Source organism: Bufo gargarizans, chromosome 1 (assembly GCF_014858855.1).
Source record: "Bufo gargarizans isolate SCDJY-AF-19 chromosome 1, ASM1485885v1, whole genome shotgun sequence".
Classification (NCBI taxonomy): Eukaryota; Metazoa; Chordata; class Amphibia; order Anura; family Bufonidae; genus Bufo; species Bufo gargarizans.
Genome location: NC_058080.1, coordinates 718,513,173 through 718,535,805, shown reverse-complemented (window position 1 = coordinate 718,535,805; position 22,633 = coordinate 718,513,173). Strand labels below are relative to the sequence as shown.

General features: G+C 46.0%; 1 protein-coding gene across 4 annotated transcripts in view; it reads right to left on the bottom strand.

Annotated features, from left to right (window-relative positions):
* Positions 1 to 21,712, bottom strand: part of ME2 (malic enzyme 2) — a 52,183-nt gene extending 30,471 nt beyond the window's left edge. Inside the window, exons 1-4 of one of the 4 annotated variants that reach the window (XM_044276340.1) lie at positions 21,590 to 21,712; positions 9,850 to 10,002; positions 2,341 to 2,462; positions 1,737 to 1,870 (exon numbers count right to left, since the gene is read on the bottom strand). In XM_044276340.1, the coding sequence (XP_044132275.1) occupies positions 1,737 to 1,870; positions 2,341 to 2,448 (242 nt within the window). In that variant the 5' untranslated portion in view covers positions 2,449 to 2,462; positions 9,850 to 10,002; positions 21,590 to 21,712. Of the gene's footprint in view, positions 1 to 1,736; positions 1,871 to 2,340; positions 2,463 to 9,849; positions 10,003 to 10,141; positions 10,158 to 21,589 lie in introns of those variants that run through there. The other 3 variants (XM_044276339.1, XM_044276341.1, XM_044276338.1) reach the window with 3 other exon arrangements.
* Positions 21,713 to 22,633: the final 921 nt, after the last annotated feature.

Below are 22,633 nucleotides of genomic sequence, written 5' to 3'. Positions count from 1 at the left end.
ACAGGACCAGTTATGGGAGGGGGAATACTGTAGAGCTTTGTAAGATTGTAAGCTGTTGTTCTGCACCGCAGGCTAGCCCGTAACACACACCTATACAGTGGTTCTTGTTTTTAGGGTAATAACAGGTAAGGTGTGGCAGTTTAGTTGTGCCCGCCAGTAGGTAAATTACTGCACTTTCCTCCTTCATCCATCGGAGGGTGCCGTGCTGTGCAGCACAAGGGTCTCAGCCTTCGGGCTCGGTGTATGTAAATTAGGCTACTTTCACACTAGCGTTCGGGTGTCCGCTTGAAGGGGCTCACAAGCGGACCCGAATGCATCCGTATTGCCCTAATGCATTCTGAGTGGATGCGGATCCGCTCAGAATGCATCAGTCTGGCACCGTTCAGCCTCCGCTCCGCTCAGCAGGCGGACACCTGAACGCTGCTTGCAGCGTTCGGGTGTCCGCCTGGCCGAGCGGAGGCGTGCGGATCCGTCCAGACTTACAATGTAAGTCAATGGGGGCGGATCCGTTTGAAGATGACACACTATGGCTCAATCTTCAAACGGATCCGTCCCCCATTGACTTTACATTGAAAGTCTGGACAGATCCGTCTGAGGCTACTTTCACACTTAGAAATTTTTTAACATTATAATGCAGACGGATCCGTACTGAACGGAGCCACCGTCTGCATTATATGAGCGGATCTGTCTCAGACGGATCCGCTCTGAACGCAAGTGTGAAAGTAGCCTAAATTGTACGTTTCCAGCATTTGTGGTGGTGTTTATTGCCACTACATAATTTACTGGGGAGAGGGTCTAGGTGAACTAGAGTAGTAGTAGAACAGCGAGACATATAAATGGGGACAATAATGCTACCAATGGGGGAGTGGTTGTGAGGGGACAATACTGCTGCCAATAGGGAGGTGTTCAGGGGACATTCATGCTGCCAGTGAGGGCGGGGTTGTCAAGAGACAATAATGTTACGTATTTTGCACTTCATGGGAGTAATTATTTGGCGCTGTTGGGGAGATATTTTGTGCTGTATTGTATTATTTGACACTACTTGGGTGGCATTTTGTGCTGCATGGTGGTGTTTACTTGGCGCTGTTGGGGGCATATATTCTCCTGTGTGGTGGAATCAGATGCTGCCGAGAGGCATTTTGAGCTTTATCATGGTATGTGTTGCTGTTGAGGAGGGTAAAGTAGGTCTCTGACCATGTAGGCATTTTTGTGTTCTACTTTTATTTCCTTTCTTGTATTGATGGCTTACACACAGGGGCATGATCAAGTAAAGCATTGCACACTTCTGTGTGCATAGCGCACATGTATATGTGTTGGTGGGGTTTGTGTGCCAGGGCTGTCTTGTAATCCCAGTCCAGCCCTGGATGGAGAGCAGCCTCAGTTGGCAATTGGTGAAAATATTTTATTATCAGGAGTAAAGATAACATGAAGTTTTATTCTGCCAGATTCTGTTTCTGAAAGTACCCTGGAGTACCCAGAGCTTCACTGTGAAGTGCTCTCTGCACTGAGCTCCTCCACAGCCCCTCTCCTCCGATAGCTGCAGCATCCAACCAGGAGATCACTACAGCACTTGTAGGAGTAGAATAAAACTTCATATTCATACTACTCCTGATAATAAAAGTTCCACAAAAGGTATGTTTGTCCTGCTCTTCCCTACCAAGCTTTGTCAGCAGTTTTGCATGGTCAATAGCTGCCGAAAGACATCCCCCCTCCCCTCTATTCATTCAGTAGCATACTTTTCCAGTGGATCTTCCATTTTGTTCAGGTTCTTGTGAAATCTGGCAGCTTGAATGTCCTGGGTCTCGATCTTGGAAGGAAGAAGGCCTTGTAGGCCAAGGATCTGTCTTTCTTGTAAGGTGAAGCCCATTCCCTGAAAAACAATAATGGAGTAAACCAAGTAAGACGGGCTCACAGCCGATCACAGGCACAGAACTGGTGGCGATTTCTGACAATTTGGGGTAGCAAATCAAATGTTTGACTATTTTACATGCCTCTTTTTACACCGCCCTCACCAGTTTTCCGAAAGGGAAGTGGCCAACAGCCGAGACAAATTTAACTTCATTTTCGCCAGTTTTGTGGCGCAAGTGAAGCTCTGAGCTGGCGTAGATTTCTGGTTAGGCGCACAGACTGCCGGAGGATGTGCCTAATTTATGATGATGGCTGCACCTAGTCATAAATTAGGCGCATCCTCTGACGCCGCACGGTATATCAAGACCAGTGCAGAAAGCGCCGGTCTTGACTAATCTCCCCCTTAGTGTTTTCCCACCAGTGACTGTTTGGGTACATGGTCTGCACTACAGATAGTCACATACAGCAGGCTCTGATCCGCAGGATAGTCACCTTGTTCGTCCTTGGATTGAGCAGCAGAGCCTTCCCCTTTTCCTTGGTGTGAACGGCACGGCGGAGCAGAGCACCCGACCTCACTGCAACTCTCAGTCTGGACAACATGATGGAGACTGAACCTAAAAATATGAACACAAAACGTCAGGCATGGGGGAAGCAAAAGAGGAAAAAAAAATAGAACATGTAAAAAAACAAATAAAAGCGGCCAAACTAGAGACTGAGAGATTAATTGCCAAAGACAGTAAAACTAACCCTAAAATGTTCTTCAATTATATAAATGTTAAAAAGTATAAATCTGAAGGTGTCAGCCCGTTAAAGAGTAATGAGGGGGGAGTTGCAGAGAGCGACGAGGAGAAAGCAAAGCTGTTAAATATTTTTTTTCTCCAATGTATTCACTGAGGAAAATAAACTGTCAGATGACATGCCGAATGTTGAAATAAATTCCCCATTAAAAGTGTCCTGTCTGACCCAGGAAGAAGTGCAACAGCGACTTAAAAAGATTAAAATAGACAAATCGCCAGGACCGGATGGCATACACCCCCGTATCCTAAGGGAATTAAGTAATGTCATAGCCAGACCCTTATTTCTGATATTTGCAGATTCTATATGGACAGGGAATGTCCCACAGGATTGGCGCATAGCAAATGTGGTGCCAATATTCAAAAAGGGTCCAAAAACAGAGCCTGGAAACTATAGGCCGGTAAGTTTAGCATCTGTTGTGGGTAAACTGTTTGAAGGTTTTCTGACAGATGCTATGTTAGAGCATCTAAGGCTACTTTCACACTAGCGTTCGGCTGTCCGCTTGTGAGCTCCGTTTGAAGGGGCTCACAAGCGGACCCGAACGCTTTCGTCCAGCCCTAATGCATTCTGAGTGGACGCGGATCCGCTCAGAATGCATCAGTCTGGCGGCGTTCAGCCTCCGCTCCGCTCAGCAGGCGGACACCTGAACGCTACTACAGAGCGATCTGGATAGATTGGAGGCTTGGGCAGATAAGTGGCAGATGAGGTTTAACATTGACAAATGTAAAGTTATGCACATGGGAAAGAATAATGCAAGTCACCCGTACTTGACTCAATGATAGAAAACAGAGGGTGGTTATTAATGGTACACACTCAGATTGGGTCACTGTAACAAGTGGAGTACCTCAGGGGTCAGTATTGGGCCCTATTCTTATCAATAGATTTATTGATATAATATTTATTAATGATCTTGTAGAAGGCTTGCACAGTAAAATATCCATTTTTTGCAGATGACACTAAACTGTGTAAAGTAATTAACACAGAAAAGGACAGTATACTGCTACAGAGGGATCTGGATAGATTGGAGGCTTGGGCAGATAAGGTTTAACACTGACAAATGTAAAGTTATGCACATGGGAAAGAATAATGCAAGTCACCCGTACTTATTAAATGGTAAATCACTCGGTAACACTGACATGGAAAAAGATCTAGGAATTTTAATAAACAGCAAACTAAGCTGCAAAAACCAGTGTCAGGCAGCTGCTGCCAAGGCCAACAAGATAATGGGTTGCATCAGAAGGGGCATAGATGCCCGTGATGAGAACATAGTCCTACCACTTTACAAATCACTTAGTCAGACCACACATGGAGGACTGTGTACAGTTCTGGGCTCCAGTGAACAAGCAGACATAGCAGAGCTGGAGAGGGTCCAGAGGAGGGCAACTAAAGTAATAACTGGAATGGAGCAACTACAGTACCCTGAAAGATTATCAGCATTAGGGTTATTCACTTTAGAAAAAAGACAACTGAGAGGAGATCTAATTACTATGTATAAATATATCAGGGGTCAGTACAGAGATCTCTCCCATCATCTATTTATCCCCAGGACTGTGACTGACGAGGGGACATCCTCTGCGTCTGGAGGAAAGAAGGTTTGTACACAAACATAGAAGAGGATTCTTTACGGTAAGAGCAGTGAGACTATGGAACTCTCTGCATGAGGAGGTGGTGATGGTGAGTACAATAAAGGAAATCAAGAGGGGCCTGGATGTATTTCTGGAGTGTAATAATATTACAGGCTATAGCTACTAGAGAGGTTTGCCTGATTGGAGTCGGGAAGGAATTTTTATTCCCCTAAAGTGAGGAAAATTGGCTTCTACCTCACAGGGTTTTTTTGCCTTCCTCTGGATCAACTTGCAGGATGACAGGCCGAACTGGATGGACAAATGTCTTTTTTCGGCCTTATGTACTATGTTACTATCTGATAAGATGGAGGAGGACATTACTGAGAGGTGCTCTGCTACAATCGGCGACAACTAGAGGAGTAGTAGAGCTAACTTTGTTATCTCTTTCTAGCAGGAGTGTGTCTGTACAGTGATAACTCTGTAGGTTTACCGGCAGTCCTATGTCAATCCAAGTATACTGCATACAAGGGGTGTGACAAATGGCAAATCCAGCATTGGACACGCTCGGCTCTGCTGCATCTTTAGAAAAGATATAATTACTCAGAGATTAATATTTAATTACCACTGGAGTTGAGTAAGATGTTACTTTGTCCTCAGTTTATTGCTCCTTTTTGTACTTGGTAAACCCTACATCAATAATATTCACGTGGTTTCTGTGAGGTTCTGCAGCAGCAGTCAGTGCATAAAATGAGAAAGGGGTCAAAATAGGTTCTGCAGCAGCTGGGTATGTATATTACAGTCGATTACCCCAGTAGGTGGGGAACCTCTTTTCGAAGCACAAAGGGTGCCTTCTGCCAATCATGGATGAATATTCCCCTTTTCAAGGAGCACAAGCTGCGGGGTGTAGGAAGATACAATGCAGCAGCTGCGCAGTATATTCGAAAAGCATGCTGCTGCAGAACCTCTTTGGAAAGAGAGACCCAGAAGAAGAAGAAGGAATACAAGAGGAGCAGCTGAACAGAAGCTAGAGCTGGCCATAGAGGTTATATTAATATGTTTTATCACCAGGGGGCGCCACTAGTTGTAGTTCAGTATTATGTATACCAGAGAAGGGTGAGATAAGTCCCGCTTTGGGGTCACACAGCAGTCTGGTGTGGTACGATGGGTTACCTGTGCCACTCGGGGGAATGCTGGGTTGGCACACTCCCTGTCCTTAGCACTGGATCATACCCGCAGGGCAGTGAGATCATGGTAAGAATATTGTATGGGGGATATTATAAGAGAGCAGGGTGCCCCATTCACACCCCATGTACCCCATGAGCACCACTGTTGTGTGGCCAATAATACAGAATATCCCTAATGACAGTTCATGGATCCTATAATAAATGCAGAGCGCCCTACCAGCTACGCTCCCATTCATGTCTGGCATCTGGGAAAGCAGCCAACAGGTAAACACTGCCCAGCAGAGGGCAGAACTGCGATACACACCCACCGACTGGCAGCGTGCCAGCTACGGAGTAGAGATCACTTATCAGCCCTGCCGCCCAAAGGGGAAATATAAGGGAAGATGTCTATCAAAGGGGAATGTCAGGTTGGATGAACACACAGGCGTCGCCACCTCGGCCGTGAACACACAGGCGCCGCCACAACTCAGGGGTGCTCACCGGACATATCTAATAAATTATTCTATAATGAGATTACGAAAGATGGGGAATGTAGTACTGTGGGGTTTTCCATGTCAGAAATTATAGGCTTAGATACACCAGTCCAACTGACAGTATCACACACGACAGATACCTTCTTTTTATTTTGTGTATCTCACAGGATAGACTTAGATACACTGGCTCAACAGTATATATCCAGATCCCAACTACATTTCGTACATTGGATCTACACTTCTGACCACCTCACATCCAGTACCTGACCACTAGTACATGTACATGAGGGCTCATGCACACGACCGTTGTCGGCCGGTGCCCGCAAACAGCAGGTCCGCAATATACAGGCACCGGAACAGAGGTACAGATCCACTACATAGTGCATGCACTACTTTTTTGCGGTGCAACCATCGCATGCGGACCCCATTCGTGTGAATGGGTCCTGCTTTTGAATATGGAGACCACACCGCAGCACGGGCTCTGCCGATACACGTTCATGTGCATGAGCCCTGAATAACACACATATATATATATATATATATATATATATATATATATAATATAAATATAAATATAATTGTACACATCCATAAACACATGCAGGCCACAGAATCCACAGACACACGTCGTATAAATGGGACACAACTAGACTACAGATATCTATACGCACTCCTATAATATCTACACATACACAGGAAGCACATACGTAATATTAGCGGATCCTGAGGAAAGTGCTGCACGTCCAGGGGTGGCAGACAGAGAGAAAGCCCACAAGCTGTACGTAGCCTATATGGTCCTGTGTCTCAGCCTCCTCCCTGGACTCCACCCTGTGACCACCTGCCGAGTCGCTGGCCGGGACAATGCTGTCCATCTGCTTCTTTACAAGGTGTCCTTTCCGTATTTAAAAATGCTAAGAAGGGACACAATGGCCTCTGGGCGCACAGAGCTCAATGGGGGGAAAACCCTGAATAATACCAGTATACACCATATCCAATTACCAGGTAGTAGCAGGACTGGGGGTCTGGCCGAAGACCATAGTCTCCTGTAACACACGCTGGACAGGTGGAGGATGTAAAAAGGGCGGCACAAATGGAGGGAGGATGAAGAGCTCCTAATATCTGGGGTCAGACACCTGTCGGAGGTCCATATTACCTCACCACAGGCCGGTGTGTCATACGTCGCGACTCCTTGCAGCCGCTGGCGCAGAATCCTCCCCCGATCCCGCATTAGGACATCCTCTATGAGAGCAGCGGCCTTACAACTCCATGGGGGTCATTTATTAAGGGACTTGAGTGACCATATCAGTTAAAAAAAAAATATACAATAGTCACAAGTCCCCTTTTTAACAAAATATTGTCGCATGGCCGGTTTTATGCCGTGTTCGGGACGATGGTGGAGGGGGCGCGTGGAAAAAGGAGTAAATGGATTTGGCGCAGCTTTTTCGCTGGTAGCAAGGAATGTCATAGATGCACCTAAGGCTACTTTCACACTTGCGTTGTTAATTCCGGTATTAAGATCCGTCAGAGGAATTGAACTGATCAGTTTTGATTTTGCACATAAAGATGCATCCGTTCCGTTAGGATGCGGTTGTGTGAAATCAAATCCTGTTGAAATGGTGTGAAATAAAAAAAAAACGGATCCGTGACCCATTGACTTTCAATGTATTTAGTGACGGATCCATTTTTTGGGGCTTCTAAAAAAACTGATTAGTCACTATTGACTTAAATTGTTTTCAGTGCCGGATCAGTTTTTTTGTTTTCATGACTGGACACAAAACCGCAGTTTGCAGCGGTTTTCTGTCCGGTCACAAAGCGGAATGCTGCTGGAACGGAAGACATCCTGAACGGATCTGTTTCCATTCAGAATGCATGAGGACTATACAAACTTTTTTTTTTTCTTGTACCGAGATCCTCTGCTGGAACTTAATACCGGAAAACAACAACCCAAGTGTGAAAGTAGCCTAATTTATGATAAGGCGCGTGCCTCGTCATAAATTACACGGATCTTAAGGCAGCACAAGGGGGAACTAAGCAAGTGGGCCCCCATGTTGCTCAGGATCCTCATCTCTTGGCCAGCATGGAAAGTGAATACAAAGAGCGTCTCTCTCCCTGGAGGACTTGTCCTTTGCTGTATTACACAGAAAACCCACAGATGTGAATGGTCCCTGTGTAATACTTCACTTCCCCTGTGGCGGCGCTGCAGGAAAACTGAACACTTACATCCTGGTGTCTTTACAGATTGCAGCTGATCGCTGCGGATCTGAGCAGGAGGACACTTTGTAACCAGGTTATTGTGACCCTCCTGAGTAGGAGTAGCCCAAAAGCAGAGAACCCCTTTAAGGACTTAAGGATTGAAAGAGCAGAGATCTGCCGGCCATATCGCCCGCTGCGCGTGTGAGCAGACGCCATGTTTACACATCGCTCCAGCGCCGTACATGTACGGCGCTGGTAGCGAACGTGTTAAACCAGCCACTTGAAGACAATCAAATGACTGCAATGTTAGACGACAAACACAAATTGCTGCCAAGCAGAAGAATGCCCCGATCACACCGCAAGCTGGATATTTATGGTCCCGGATACGGGCCAGTTTAGTAGGCAGCAGGCAAGTTCTTGCTTCACACACCCGGCGTCCTGCATTGTCAGATTTAACCTTTCAAGGGTGACAGGAACAGAAAGCAGCAGCGTCAGGACCCAGTGTCAGCGGAAGTGCCCTGGATTGACTGAGCCACATGCAAGCGGCGAGGCCTTTAATAATAGACCAAAGGCGAGTCACATGGAGGCAGCTTCCTGATCAATGAAACCTCACGCAGGATGTTACAGCAAACCCGCCACACAGTGCTGTACACAGATAAAGCAGTGTTCATCCTGAGCTCCTGATTCACACAGCCCTACACAACCAGTGCAAGGGGGTAAAAAGCAACAGCTATGACAGATTTGGTGCAGACATATTTAACCCTGGATGTACTGTATATTTTGCATTGAGATTTACAATGTGGTGATCATCCAGCTGTCTGATGCTTCTTCCCCCTGCTTGAGCTTGCTGTGTAGGACTGGGTGAATCAGGAGGCTCAGGATGAACAATGATGTGTGAGTGTGTGTGTAAAAAGAATACAGGTAATGCTACTTTCACATTTGCCTTTTCCTTTCCAGTTTTGGATCCGTCTGAGGATTTCAAAACTGGAGGAAAACGCATCGGTTTTGCCCCCCATTCATTTTCAATGGAGACAAAACTGAACTGAACAGAACGGAACAGCGTGCACCAGAATGCATTCTGTTCCAATGCCGAAGACAAAATCGCTGCAAGCAGAGTTTGTGTGCGTCATGGGAAACTGGCATCAAAAACCATGTAAGTCAATGGTGCCAGATCAGTTTTTTTTCCAGGGACAAAAAAAACCCAAAAAAAACGGATATGGCGCCCACTGACTTACAATGGGATCCGGCATGTGCATTTTCGATATAATACAACCGGATTCGTTCTGAACAGATGCAGCCGGTGGTATTATTGAGAGGGATGCGTTTCCTGCGGTTTTGAGATCCTCTGACAGATCTCAAAACCGGAAAGGAAAACGCAGATATGAAAAAAGCCTAAAATCCAACCTGATCGATTGAGGCTCCTGAGGACGGCCAGCCACGCCAGAGAAAAAATGAGCGAGTTACGGCGACCATTTAAATTTTGGCGCCATTCCTTGTACCGTCACCATTAGTATCCCCTGCCGGCAGCACTGCACAACATCACAGCAGCCAAGCACTGTGATCCATACTGGTTCATAGTGATGTCACTCTCTGCAATGTAATTTTCTGTCCGCTGGGGTGACGCAACGCCAATAAACACACCGATGATCTAAGCATCCCTCATCTACAGTGACAGCTGACCTGGATATGGAAATGTCCGTTCGATGCAAATACAGAAGTAGCAGAGCTAAATTTGTCAGAAGACTTTCTTTCTAGCATATAAGGATCCTGATCATTTAATATAGACAGTACCTGCACTGATTACCACTAGTACTACCTGTACGTTGCTCAGTGGGATAATTGGTGGTCTGGAGACCCTCTATGATGACATCACCAAATACACAAGTCGCTTGTATTTTCTAATCTTTCTGTCCTTACTGTAATGATTTCAGATTTCCAGCTGAGCTGTAATACAAAACAGTAACACATATGAACAAGCTAAGCAGAAGTGTAAAGCATAAGATATTCAAAGACGGATGAGGCTGATGCATGACAAAGTCGGCACTGCTGCACCTATAAAATCCTCCTCGTAGTTGTGTCTCACCTGGCTATTGCTCAAGAATCAGGATGTGATGAGGGAGAGCGAGTCTGAAAAGGTGTTCCAGCATTATGGCAAATCTCTCTCATCAGAGGTCACATCTGGGGACATCAGTACCCACCACTGGAGACCTACACAAACACCAGGGTCATATACATAACAAGAAGGACCCAGAACACAAAGGAAATGAAGACATCTGCCGCCCACTGCACCCCCATCCTAACAAGAGGATGAAGAATGGCAGATGGAGACAAGATAGGGAGGAAGATTATCCGGAGCTAGAGGCATTCTACACAACAGCAGTAATAAACTGGATCCTTCAGCTCTCCTGTGTGGTGTAGTATAGAGGATCTGTCGGCTCTCCTGTGCGGTGTAGTATAGAGGATCCGGTCTCCTGTGTGGTGTAGTATAGAGGATCTGTCAGCTCTCCTGTGTGGTGTGGTAGAGAGGATCTGTCAGCTCTCCTGTGTGGTGTAGTATAGAGGATCTGTCAGCTCTCCTGTGCGGTGTAGTATAGAGGATCTGTCAGCTCTCCTGTGTGATGTAGTATAGAGGATCTGTCAGCTCTCCTGTGTGATGTAGTATAGAGGATCTGTCAGCTCTCCTGTGTGGTGTAGTATAGAGGATCTGTCGGCTCTCCTGTGCGGTGTAGTATAGAGGATCTGTCGGCTCTCCTGTGCGGTGTAGTATAGAGGATCTGTCAGCTCTCCTGTGTGGTGTAGTATAGAGGATCTGTCGGCTCTCCTGTGCGGTGTAGTATAGAGGATCTGTCAGCTCTCCTGTGTGGTGTAGTATAGAGGATCTGTCAGCTCTCCTGTGTGGTGTAGTATAGAGGATCTGTAGGCTCTCCTGTGTGGTGTAGTATAGAGGATCTGTCGGCTCTCCTGTGTGGTGTAGTATAGAGGATCTGTCAGCTCTCCTGTGCGGTGTAGTATAGAGGATCTGTCGGCTCTCCTGTGCGGTGTAGTATAGAGGATCTGTCAGCTCTCCTGTGCGGTGTAGTATAGAGGATCTGTCAGCTCTCCTGTGCGGTGTAGTATAGAGGATCTGTCAGCTCTCCTGTGTGGTGTAGTATAGAGGATCTGTCGGCTCTCCTGTGTGGTGTAGTATAGAGGATCTGTCAGCTCTCCTGTGTGGTGTAGTATAGAGGATCTGTCGGCTCTCCTGTGTGGTGTAGTATAGAGGATCTGTCGGCTCTCCTGTGTGGTGTAGTATAGAGGATCTGTCGGCTCTCCTGTGTGGTGTAGTATAGAGGATCTGTCAGCTCTCCTGTGTGGTGTAGTATAGAGGATCTGTCGGCTCCCCTGTGTGGTGTAGTATAGAGGATCTGTCAGCTCTCCTGTGTGGTGTAGTATAGAGGATCTGTCAGCTCTCCTGTGTGGTGTAGTATAGAGGATCTGTCAGCTCTCCTGTGTGGTGTAGTATAGAGGATCTGTCAGCTCTCCTGTGTGGTGTAGTATAGAGGATCTGTCAGCTCTCCTGTGTGGTGTAGTATAGAGGATCTGTCAGCTCTCCTGTGTGGTGTAGTGTAGAGGATCTGTCGGCTCTCCTGTGTGGTGTAGTATAGAGGATCTGTCGGCCTTCCTGTGCGGTGTAGTATAGAGGATCTGTCGGCCTTCCTGTGCGGTGTAGTGTAGAGGATCTGTCAGCTCTCCTGTGTGGTGTAGTGTAGAGGATCTTTCAGCTCTCCTGTGTGGTGTAGTATAGAGGATCTGTCAGCTCTCCTGTGTGGTGTAGTAGAGAGGATCTGTCAGCTCTCCTGTGTGGTCCCATATGAATGAGTCCGCTTCCGTTCCGCGACAATCGTGGAGAAGAAGAGGCATTTCTATAATGGGCCGCCTATTCTGTAAATTGCAGAACGCACATGGGCGGCATCTGTGATTTGCGGAATGCAAAACACTGAGCAGTCGTGTTATTTGCACCCTTAACAAGGGGATAGTAACAACCATTGATCAATTTATTCATACATTTCCAGAAGGAATAACAGAGGAAGAGTTCTGTGATGGGAACTAATGTCAGATTCTCAGATGCCATGTTCGAGTCGCTGCTCCCGCAGTCCTTCCTTCAGCATCTGTGGAGACTCATTTGATAAGCTGAAGAAAGCGATACAAGAGTAGCACTTAACCCCTTAACAACCAGGGAACTAAGTAAAAAAATAAAATAAAATTACGATTTACTAAAAATTTTAAGTTTCAAGTACAAAAAACAAAATAAAGTAACAAAAAAATAAATAAATAGGGACAAAAAATAAAAGTAAACATATTGGGTATCGCCACGTCCGTATCGACCGGCTCTATAAAAATATCACATGACCTAACCCCTCAGGTGAACACAGTCAATAAAATAAAATATTTATTGTCACCTAACATTACTAAAAGTGCAACACCAAGCGATCAAAAAGTCATATGCCCCCCCAAAATAGTACCAAGCTAACAGTCACCTCATCCCACAAAAAATGAGCCCCTACCTAAGACAATCGCCCAAAAAAAAAACTAAAAAAATAAATAAAAATATGGCTCTAAGACTATGGCAATACTAAAACATGATTATTATTTTTTGTTTAAAAAATATCATTCTGTAAAACTTAAATTAAAAAGTATACATATTAGATATCGCCGTGTCCGTAAGAACCTGCTGTATAAAAATATCACATGACCTAACCCCTCATGTGAACACCGTAAAAAAATAAAAACTGTGTACAAAAAGCCATTTTTTGTCACCTTACATCACAAAAAGTGTAATACCAAGGGATCAAAAAGTCATGCCCCCTAAAATAGTACCAATCAAACCGTAATCTCATACTGAAAAATATGAGCCCCTACATAAGCCAGCCGCCCCAAAAAATATAAAAAAATAAAAAAAATATGGCTTTCAGAATATGGAGACACTAAAAAGTCATTTTTTTCAAAAATACTTTATTATGTAAAACTGAAACAACCAAAAAAAATTCATATTTGGCATTGTCGCGTCCGTAACAACCTGCTCTATGAAAATACCACATGATATAACTTGTCAGATGAACATTGTAAATAACAAAAAATAAAAATGGTGCCAAAACAGCAATTTTTTGTTACTTTGCCTCACAAAAAGTGTTATATAGAGCAACCAAAAATAATATGTACCCTAAAATAGTACCAACAAAACTGACACCTTATCCTGTAGTTTCCAAAATGAGGTAATTTTTTGGAGTTTCTACTCTAGGGGTGCATCAGGGGGGCTTTAAAGGACCACAGGTTTATACCCCCCTAGTGACCAGGCCCTTTTTTACAAATCGGCACTCCACAACTTTAGCGGTTTATTGCTCGGTCATGCAACTTACCACCCAAATGAATTTTACCTCCTTTTCTTCTCACTAATAGAGCTTTCATTTGGTGGTATTTCATTGCTGCTGACATTTTTACTTTTTTTGTTATTAATCGAAATTTAACGATTTTTTTGCAAAAAAATGACATTTTTCACTTTCAGCTGTAAAATTTTGCAAAAAAAACGACATCCATATATAAATTTTTCGATAAATTTATTGTTCAACATGTCTTTGATAAAAAAATAAAAAAAAATGGTTTGGGTAAAAGTTATAGCGTTTACAAACTATGGTACAAAAATGTGAATTTCCGCTTTTTGAAGCAGCTCTGACTTTCTGAGCACCTGTCATGTTTCCTGAGGTTCTACAATGCCCAGACAGTAGAAAACCCCCACAAATGACCCCATTTCGGAAAGTAGACACCCTAAGGTATTCGCTGATGGGCATAGTGAGTTCATAGAACTTTTTATTTTTTGTCACAAGTTAGCGGAAAATGATCTTTTTATTTATTTTTTTCTTACAAAGTCTCATATTCCACTAACTTGTGACAAAAAACAAAAACTTCCATGAACGCACTATGCCCATCACAAAATACCTTGGGGTGTCTTCTTTCCAAAATGGGGTCACTTGTGGGGTAGTTATACTGCCCTGGCATTTTAGGGGCCCAGATGCGTGAGAAGAAGTTTGAAATCAAAATCTGTAAAAAATGACCTGTGAAATCCTAAAGGTGCTCTTTGGAATGTGTGCCCCTTTGCCCACCTAGGCTGCAAAAAAGTGTCACACATCTGGTATCGCCGTACTCAGGAGAAGTTGGGCAATGTGTTTTGGGGTGTCATTTTACATATACCCATGCTGGGTGAGATAAATATCTCTGCAAAAGACAACTTTTCCCATTTTTTTTATACAAAGTTGGCATTTGACCAAGATATTTATCTCACCCAGCATGGGTATATGTAAAATGACACCCCAAAACACATTGCCCAACTTCTCCTGAGTACGGCGATACCACATGTGTGACACTTTTTTGCAGCCTAGATGCGCCCAAATTCCCAAATTCCTTTTAGGAGGGCATTTTTTGACATTTGGATCCCAGACTTCTTCTCACGCTTTCGGGCCCCTAAAATGCCAGGGCAGTATAAATACCCCACATGTGACCCCATTTTGGAAAGAAGACACCCCAATGTATTCAATGAGGGGCATGGCCAGTTCATAGAAATTTTTTTTTTTGGCACAAGTTAGCGGAAATTTATTTATTTATTTTTTTCTCACAAAGTCTCCCTTTCCGCTAACTTGGGACAAAAATGTCAATCTTTCATGGACTCAATATGCCCCTCACGGAATACCTTGGGGTGTCTTCTTTCCGAAATTGGGTCACATGTGGGGTATTTATACTGCCCTGGCATTTTAGGGGCCCTAAAGCGTGAGAAGAAGTCTGGAATATAAATGTCTAAAAAATGTTACGCATTTGGATTCCGTGAGGGGTATGGTGAGTTCATGTGAGATTTTATTTTTTGACACAAGTTAGTGGAATATGAGACTTTGCAAGAAAAAAAAAATATATATATTTCCGCTAACTTGGGCCCAAAAAAATGTCGGAATGGAGCCTTACAGGGGGGTGATCAGGGAGTGTATATGGGGTGATCACCCCCCTGTCATTGATCACCCCCCTGTAAGGCTCCATTCAGACGTCCGTATGCGTTTTGCGGATCCGATCCATGGATGCGTGGATCCGTAAAACACATACGGGCGTCTGAATGGAGCCTTACAGGGGGGTGATCAATGACAGGGGGGTGATCAGGGAGTCTATATGGAGTGATCAGGGGTTCATAAGAGGTTAATAAGTGACAGGGGGGGGGTGTAGTGTAGTGTAGTGGTGTTTGGTGCTACTTTACACAGCTACCTGTGTCCTCTGGTGGTCGATCCAAACAAAAGGGACCACCAGAGGACCAGGTAGCAGGTATATTAGACGATGTTATCAAAACAGCGTCTAATATACCTGTTAGGGGTTAAAAAATAAAAATAAAAAATCGCATCTCCAGCCTGCCAGCGAACGATTGCCGCTGGCAGGCTGGAGATCCACTCGCTTACCTTCCGTTCCTGTGAACGCACGCGCCTGTGTGCGCGCGCTCACAGGAAATCTCGGCTCACGCGAGATGACGCCAATCGGCGTTAGTGTGACCTGGGAGAGCCGCCGCAATGACGCCTTTCGGCGTTAACGTGGCGGCAAGCTGTTAAATGTGACATGGCAGCTTAAAAATATCCCAGTGAAATCTGCCCTCCAAAAACCATATGACATTCCTTTCCTTCTGCGCAATGCCGTGTGCCCGTACAGCAGTTTACGACCACATATGGGGCGTTTTTGTAAACTACAGAATCAGGGCAATAAATATTGTTTTGTTTGGCTGTTAACCCTTGCTTTGTTACTGGAAAAAGTGGATTGAGGCTACTTTCATACTAGCGTTGTTTAAATCCGGCGTTCAATTCCGACCCGGGAACTGCCCGCCGGATCCGGAAAAACGTATTACATTTAAATCCTGATCAGGATTTTGATCACAATGAAAAAATGCATTGGAAAAAACGGATCCGCCATTTATGGACATTTTTCGGGTTTAGCATGCAAAAGCCGGATCCGGTTTAAGGCTGGGTTCACACCTGAGCGTTTTACAGCGCGTTCCTACGCGCTGTAAAACGCTCAACAAGGAGAAACCAATGATTCCCTATGGGAATGGTTCACACTTGGGCGTTTTACAGCGCGTACGATCGCGCTGTAAAACGCCCGACGCTCCAAAAAGTACATGAGCGACTTTTGGGGCGTTTGTGGCCATAGGACACTGTAGTGAATCACACAAACGCGCGTCAAACGCGCGTTTACTATTACAAAAACGCGCATAAAAATGCGCGTCAAAAACGCGCGTAAAACGCGCGTTTGCGCAACGCTCAAGTGTGAACACAGCCTGACTGAACACACGGCGCCGGATCCGGCGTTAATGCAAGTCAATGGGAAAAAGGCCTGATCAAGCGTTCAGTCAAAGTGTTCAGGATTTTTGGCCGGAGGTAAAAATACAACATGCTACGGTTTTCTGAAAAGCCTGATCAGTCAAAAAGACTGAACTGAAGACATCCTGAACGGATTGCTCTCCATTCAGAATGCATTAGGATAAAACTGATCAGTTCTTTTCCGGATTTGAGCCCCTAGGACGGAACTCAGCGCCGGAAAAGAAAAAACGCTAGTGTGAAAGTAGCCTTAAAATGGAAATCGTCAAAAAAGTGAAATTCAGAAATGTTATCTCTATTTTCCATTAATTCTTGTGGAACACCTAAAGGGTTAACAAAGTTTGCAAAATCATTTTTGAATACCTTGCGGGTTGTAGTTTCTAAAATGGGGCCATTTATGGGTGGTTTCTATTATGTAAGCCCCACAAAGTGACTTCAGACCTGAAGTGGTCCTTAAAAAGTGGGTTTTGGAAATTTTCAAAAACATTTCAAGATTTGCTTCTAAACTTCTAAGGCCCCTTTTACACGGGCGAGAACTCCACGTGGGTGCAATGTTCTATATTCTGCGTTTTTCACGCAACGCAGGCCCCATAGAAATTAATGGGTCTGCATGAAAATCACAAGCATCCGCAAGCAAGTGCGGATGCGGTGCGATTTTCACGCATGGTTGCTACGAGATGATCGGGATGAAAGCATCCCCGGGCCCCATTATAGTCTAATCACTGCACTGTATTATTTTCCCTTATAACATGGTTATAAAGGGAAAATAATAGCATTCTTAATACAGAATGCTTAGTAAAATGTTGCTTGAGGGGTTAAAAAATTAACTCCTCACCTCATCCTGTTGATCGCGCAGCCGGCATTGTCTTCTTTCTTCTTCTTTCAGGACCTGCCAAAGGACCTTTGATGATGTAATCGCGCTCACCATGTGGTGATGTCAGCGCAGGTCCTGCTGAATGAAGATAGAAAGATCTTCTATCTTCATTCAGCAGGACCTGCGCTGATGTCACCATGTGGTGAGTGCGATTACGTCAAAGGTCCTTTTGCAGGTCCTGAAAGAATAAGAAGAAAGAAGACGATGTCGGCTGCGCGATCAAGTGGATAAGGGGAGTTAATTTTTTAACCCCTCCAGCGCTATTGTACTATGCATTCTGTATTCAGAATGCTATTATTTTCCCTTATAGTCATGTTATAAGGGAAAATATTAAAATCTACAGAACACCTAACCCAAACCCGAACTTCAGTGAAGAATGTGGTTCGGGTCTGGGTACCACATGAAATTTTTTTCACACACGCGTGCAAAACGCATTGCACTGGCGCGGAAATAACTCAACATCGGAACGCAATCGCAGTCAAAACTGACTGCAATTGCGTGCCTACTCGCGCGGGTTTACCGCAATGCACACGCAACGCATCCGGAGCAAATCCGGGACGCCCGTGTGAAAGAGGCCTAAGCCTTCTAACGTCCCCAAAAAATAAAAATGGCATTTACAAAAGATCCAAACATGAAGTAGACATATGGGGAATGTAAAGTAATAACTATTTTTGGAGGCATCACTATTATAAAAGTAGAGAAATTGAGATTTGGAAACGTGCTAATTTTTCCAAATTTTGGTATTTTTTATAAAAATGACTTTTTTTACTCTATTTTACTACTGTCATGAAGTACAATATGTGACGAGAAAACAATCTCAGAATGGCCTGGATAAGTAAAAGTGATTTAAAGTTATTACCACAAAGTGACACTGGTCAGATTTGCTAAGAAATGGCTGGTCCTTAAGGTGAAATGGCTTGGTCCTGAAAGGGTTAATTTAACCAATTTCCTTGAAAAATAAAAGCTGAAATCTGATTGGTTGATCAGGGAAGCCCCCCCACCCCGCCCCCCCCTTTTTGTGTGTACTTGTTTTGAAGCCATTGCATAAGTCAGTGCACCGGGTCTCCTAAGGTACAAGCAGCTTATTAAACCAGTCATGTGACCCTGTGATGTCAGCGCCGAGCCATTATCATCATCCTATAACTATCTGCCGTGGAAAAGCTGGGTGACGACTGCAAGGTCACAATGACCAGAAACAAATTCAACTAAGAACTGACGAGTTACAGACAATCTCATCTATGGGATTAGAAAACAGAGCTGCTTCTGTCCACAAACAGTGCCACCCATGTACACAGGCCAGGTCTGGTATTGCAGCTGGGATTCATTCGAGGAGGACGTTTAGAGACTGGTGCCATGGTCAGGTCTGGGATTGTATCTGGTGCCCATTCAATAAAACGCTGCAATACCGGACCTGACCAGTTTATAAGAGTGGCGCTCTCTGGTTTTCTAAAACTCATGAAAATCCCTGTGTTTTTATTTTATTTTAGGAGGAAATGTTCTCTAACACAAATTCTTAAAAACCACAACAGGGATGCATCTGGTGAGCAGCCCAACTACTACTACTACTACTACTACTACTACTACTCCCCTCGGCCTCTGGTTCCCCATCGTTAGGTGACTTCTTAGGAAACAGCGGTCGGCACCAGAGCAACTTCAGCTTTAAGATGCAAAACATGAAGGAACATTGCAGAAATAGCAACTCCCACAAACAGCAGCCGGGGGCTCCGACTGACTACAGGCCGCCACAAACAGCAGCCGGGGGCTCCGACCGACTACAGGCCGCCACAAACAGCAGCCGGGGGCTCCGACTGACTACAGGCCGCCACAAACAGCAGCCGGGGGCTCCGACTGACTACAGGCCGCCACAAACAGCAGCCGGGGGCTCCGACTGACTACAGGCCGCCACAAACAGCAGCCGGGGGCTCCGACTGACTACAGGCCGCCACAAACAGCAGCCGGGGGCTCCGACTGACTACAGGCCGCCACAAACAGCAGCCGGGACTCTGACTGACTACAGGCCGCCACAAACAGCAGCCCAGGCTGTGACAACAGGTCTAGTAAAGAGTTGCATCTGACTTGTGAAGGGAAATATATCCTATGACTCGCTTTATATCTTGTGGCCCCTGGGGGCCCTGTTCTGGCTGCCAAATAGTATCAATGCAGCGCTGTCTATAGGCTTATGGGGAGTTGCACCCAGGGGTCGGTGCACTACCTTGGTCAGTCTGTGACTATGGGGGGTGTCGGGGGGTGTCGGGGGGGGGGGGGGGGCGGTGGCCGCAGGGCGGCTTTGCTCTATACGCCCTCTGGTTGCACAACTATCTATATGATGAGCAGATGTGCCCGGGATAAGCACAAACAGACGGCAGAACATGTGCAGGATGAGGGACTACAAGTCCCAGCATGTCCAGGATCCACAGGGAGCCCTGACTGCCAGTGCCAATGTGTGTGCCCGGAGCTGGGCAGGAGCCATTGTGCACCTCAGATGCCATAACCTACAGTGAGGCCTGGGGTAAATGGTGGGGGAAGGCGGTAGTGATTGCCGGGGGGGGGGGTCAGCAGTCAGAATCACAATAGATTGGCTTAGATACACAGTTTTCTCCAGCCAGTATCACACTCCACGGGCTTAGATACACAGTTTTCTCCAGCCAGTATCACACTCCACGGGCTTAGATACACAGTTTTCTCCAGCCAGTATCACACTCCACGGGCTTAGATACACAGTTTTCTCCAGCCAGTATCACACTCCACGGGCTTAGATACACAGTTTTCTCCAGCCAGTATCACACTCCACGGGCTTAGATACACAGTTTTCTCCAGCCAGTATCACACTCCACGGGCTTAGATACACAGTTTTCTCCAGCCAGTATCACACTCCACGGGCTTAGATACACAGTTTTCTCCAGCCAGTATCACACTCCACGGGCTTAGATACACAGTTTTCTCCAGCCAGTATCACCCTCCACGGGCTTAGATACACAGTTTTCTCCAGCCAGTATCACACTCCACGGGCTTAGATACACAGTTTTCTCCAGCCAGTATCACACTCCACGGGCTTAGATACACCGTTTTCTCCAGCCAGTATCACACTCCACGGGCTTAGATACACCGTTTTCTCCAGCCAGTATCACACTCCACGGGCTTAGATACACAGTTTTCTCCAGCCAGTATCACACTCCACGGGCTTAGATACACAGTTTTCTCCAGCCAGTATCACACTCCACGGGCTTAGATACACAGTTTTCTCCAGCCAGTATCACACTCCACGGGCTTAGATACACAGTTTTCTCCAGCCAGTATCACACTCCACGGGCTTAGATACACAGTTTTCTCCAGCCAGTATCACACTCCACGGGCTTAGATACACAGTTTTCTCCAGCCAGTATCACACTCCACGGGCTTAGATACACAGTTTTCTCCAGCCAGTATCACACTCCACGGGCTTAGATACACAGTTTTCTCCAGCCAGTATCACACTCCACGGGCTTAGATACACAGTTTTCTCCAGCCAGTATCACACTCCACGGGCTTAGATACACAGTTTTCTCCAGCCAGTATCACACTCCACGGGCTTAGATACACAGTTTTCTCCAGCCAGTATCACACTCCACGGGCTTAGATACACAGTTTTCTCCAGCCAGTATCACACTCCACGGGCTTAGATACACAGTTTTCTCCAGCCAGTATCACACTCCACGGGCTTAGATACACAGTTTTCTCCAGCCAGTATCACACTCCACGGGCTTAGATACACAGTTTTCTCCAGTCAGTATCACACTCCATGGCTTAGATACACAGTTTTCTCCAGTCAGTATCACACTCCATGGCTTAGATACACAGTTCCTCCAGTCAGTATCACACTCCATGGCTTAGATACACAGTTCCTCCAGTCAGTATCGCACAGGTTTAGCAGTCAGTATCACACTCCATGGCTTAGATACACAGTTCCTACAGTCAGTATCACACTCCATGGCTTAGATACACAGTTCCTCCAGTCAGTATCACACAGGTTTAGCAGTCAGTATCACACTCCATGGCTTAGATACACAGTTCCTCCAGTCAGTATCACACTCCATGGCTTAGATACACAGTTCCTCCAGTCAGTATCACACTCTATGGCTTAGATACACAGTTCCTCCAGTCAGTATCACACTCTATGGCTTAGATACACAGTTCCTGCAGTCAGTATCACACATGTTAGCCGCACGCTCGGCAGGTCCTCTATCACTGGCCTCCCCCATGCTGGGACTGTTAGTTCGGCAGCACATGACGCTCGGCCGCCTCTTACCTGCAGCTATGGCGGTGACAGGAGGACGAGGCCGGGACGGGGCAGCTGCAGCCACCGGAGGAGAGCCCGTCTGTACCGGGTGAGCAGCACAGGATGGAGTAACAGGGAAGGGGCAAGGGGGCGGGGCCACAATGCTCGCCGCTGATTGGGGATAACAGGAACCCCGTTAGACGTGGGTGGGCTGCAGTTCCACATGCGGCCGCTGTATCCTGGCGCTGTAGAGCACCACTGGTTACATAGTAACAGCACAGTGGTACATTGTTGCTGTTATAGGTATTAGGGGTAATTATTACTGGAGCATTGTCCTGTGCTGCTCTGCTCAATTATTGAGCTTTCATGGGACAACAGGGATTTCAATAACGCAATCTAGCACTCATTGATAGGGTAATTAGGGGTTAGTTCTTCCTGCCTTCCTAAGGCCTAGTTCACCCTTGAGTGTTTTGGTCAGTCATTTGTGAAGAGATCAGGTATAATGGAAAGATTAGTCCCTGTTCTGTGTTTTTTACCGGCACCTGCTTATGGAAATCATTGACCAAACACCGAAGTGTGAAAATAGGCCTAGGGAAGTTAAGGGGTTGTCTGAGGCAATGGGGGCATATTTGGGACCCGCACCTATCTCCTGAATGGAGCCCTGAAAGCGGTGGAGGGCGCACTGCTCATGCCGATAACGTAGGATAAATGCCAGGGTCCTTATATATAAAGTGCGGCCGCAGGTATCAGGCCATCCCTGCAAGGACATCGAGGAGGCTGAACACTTTCTTCCCAACGGCCGTCAGACTGCTGAACTCACCACGCCCCATCACCCGCTCATAATCCCTCGCCCCTGCTGAACTCACCACACCCCACCACCCGCTCATAATCCCTCGCCCCTGCTGAACTCACCACGCCCCATCACCCGCTCATAAACCCTCGCCCCTGCTGTGCCCACCACGCCCCATCACCCGCTCATAATCCCTCGCCCCTGCTGTGCCCATCGCAGAACCTTACCACCCCCCCCCCCCACCCCCCCGTGTTCCCCACCGCCTCTTGTCAATCACTAGTACT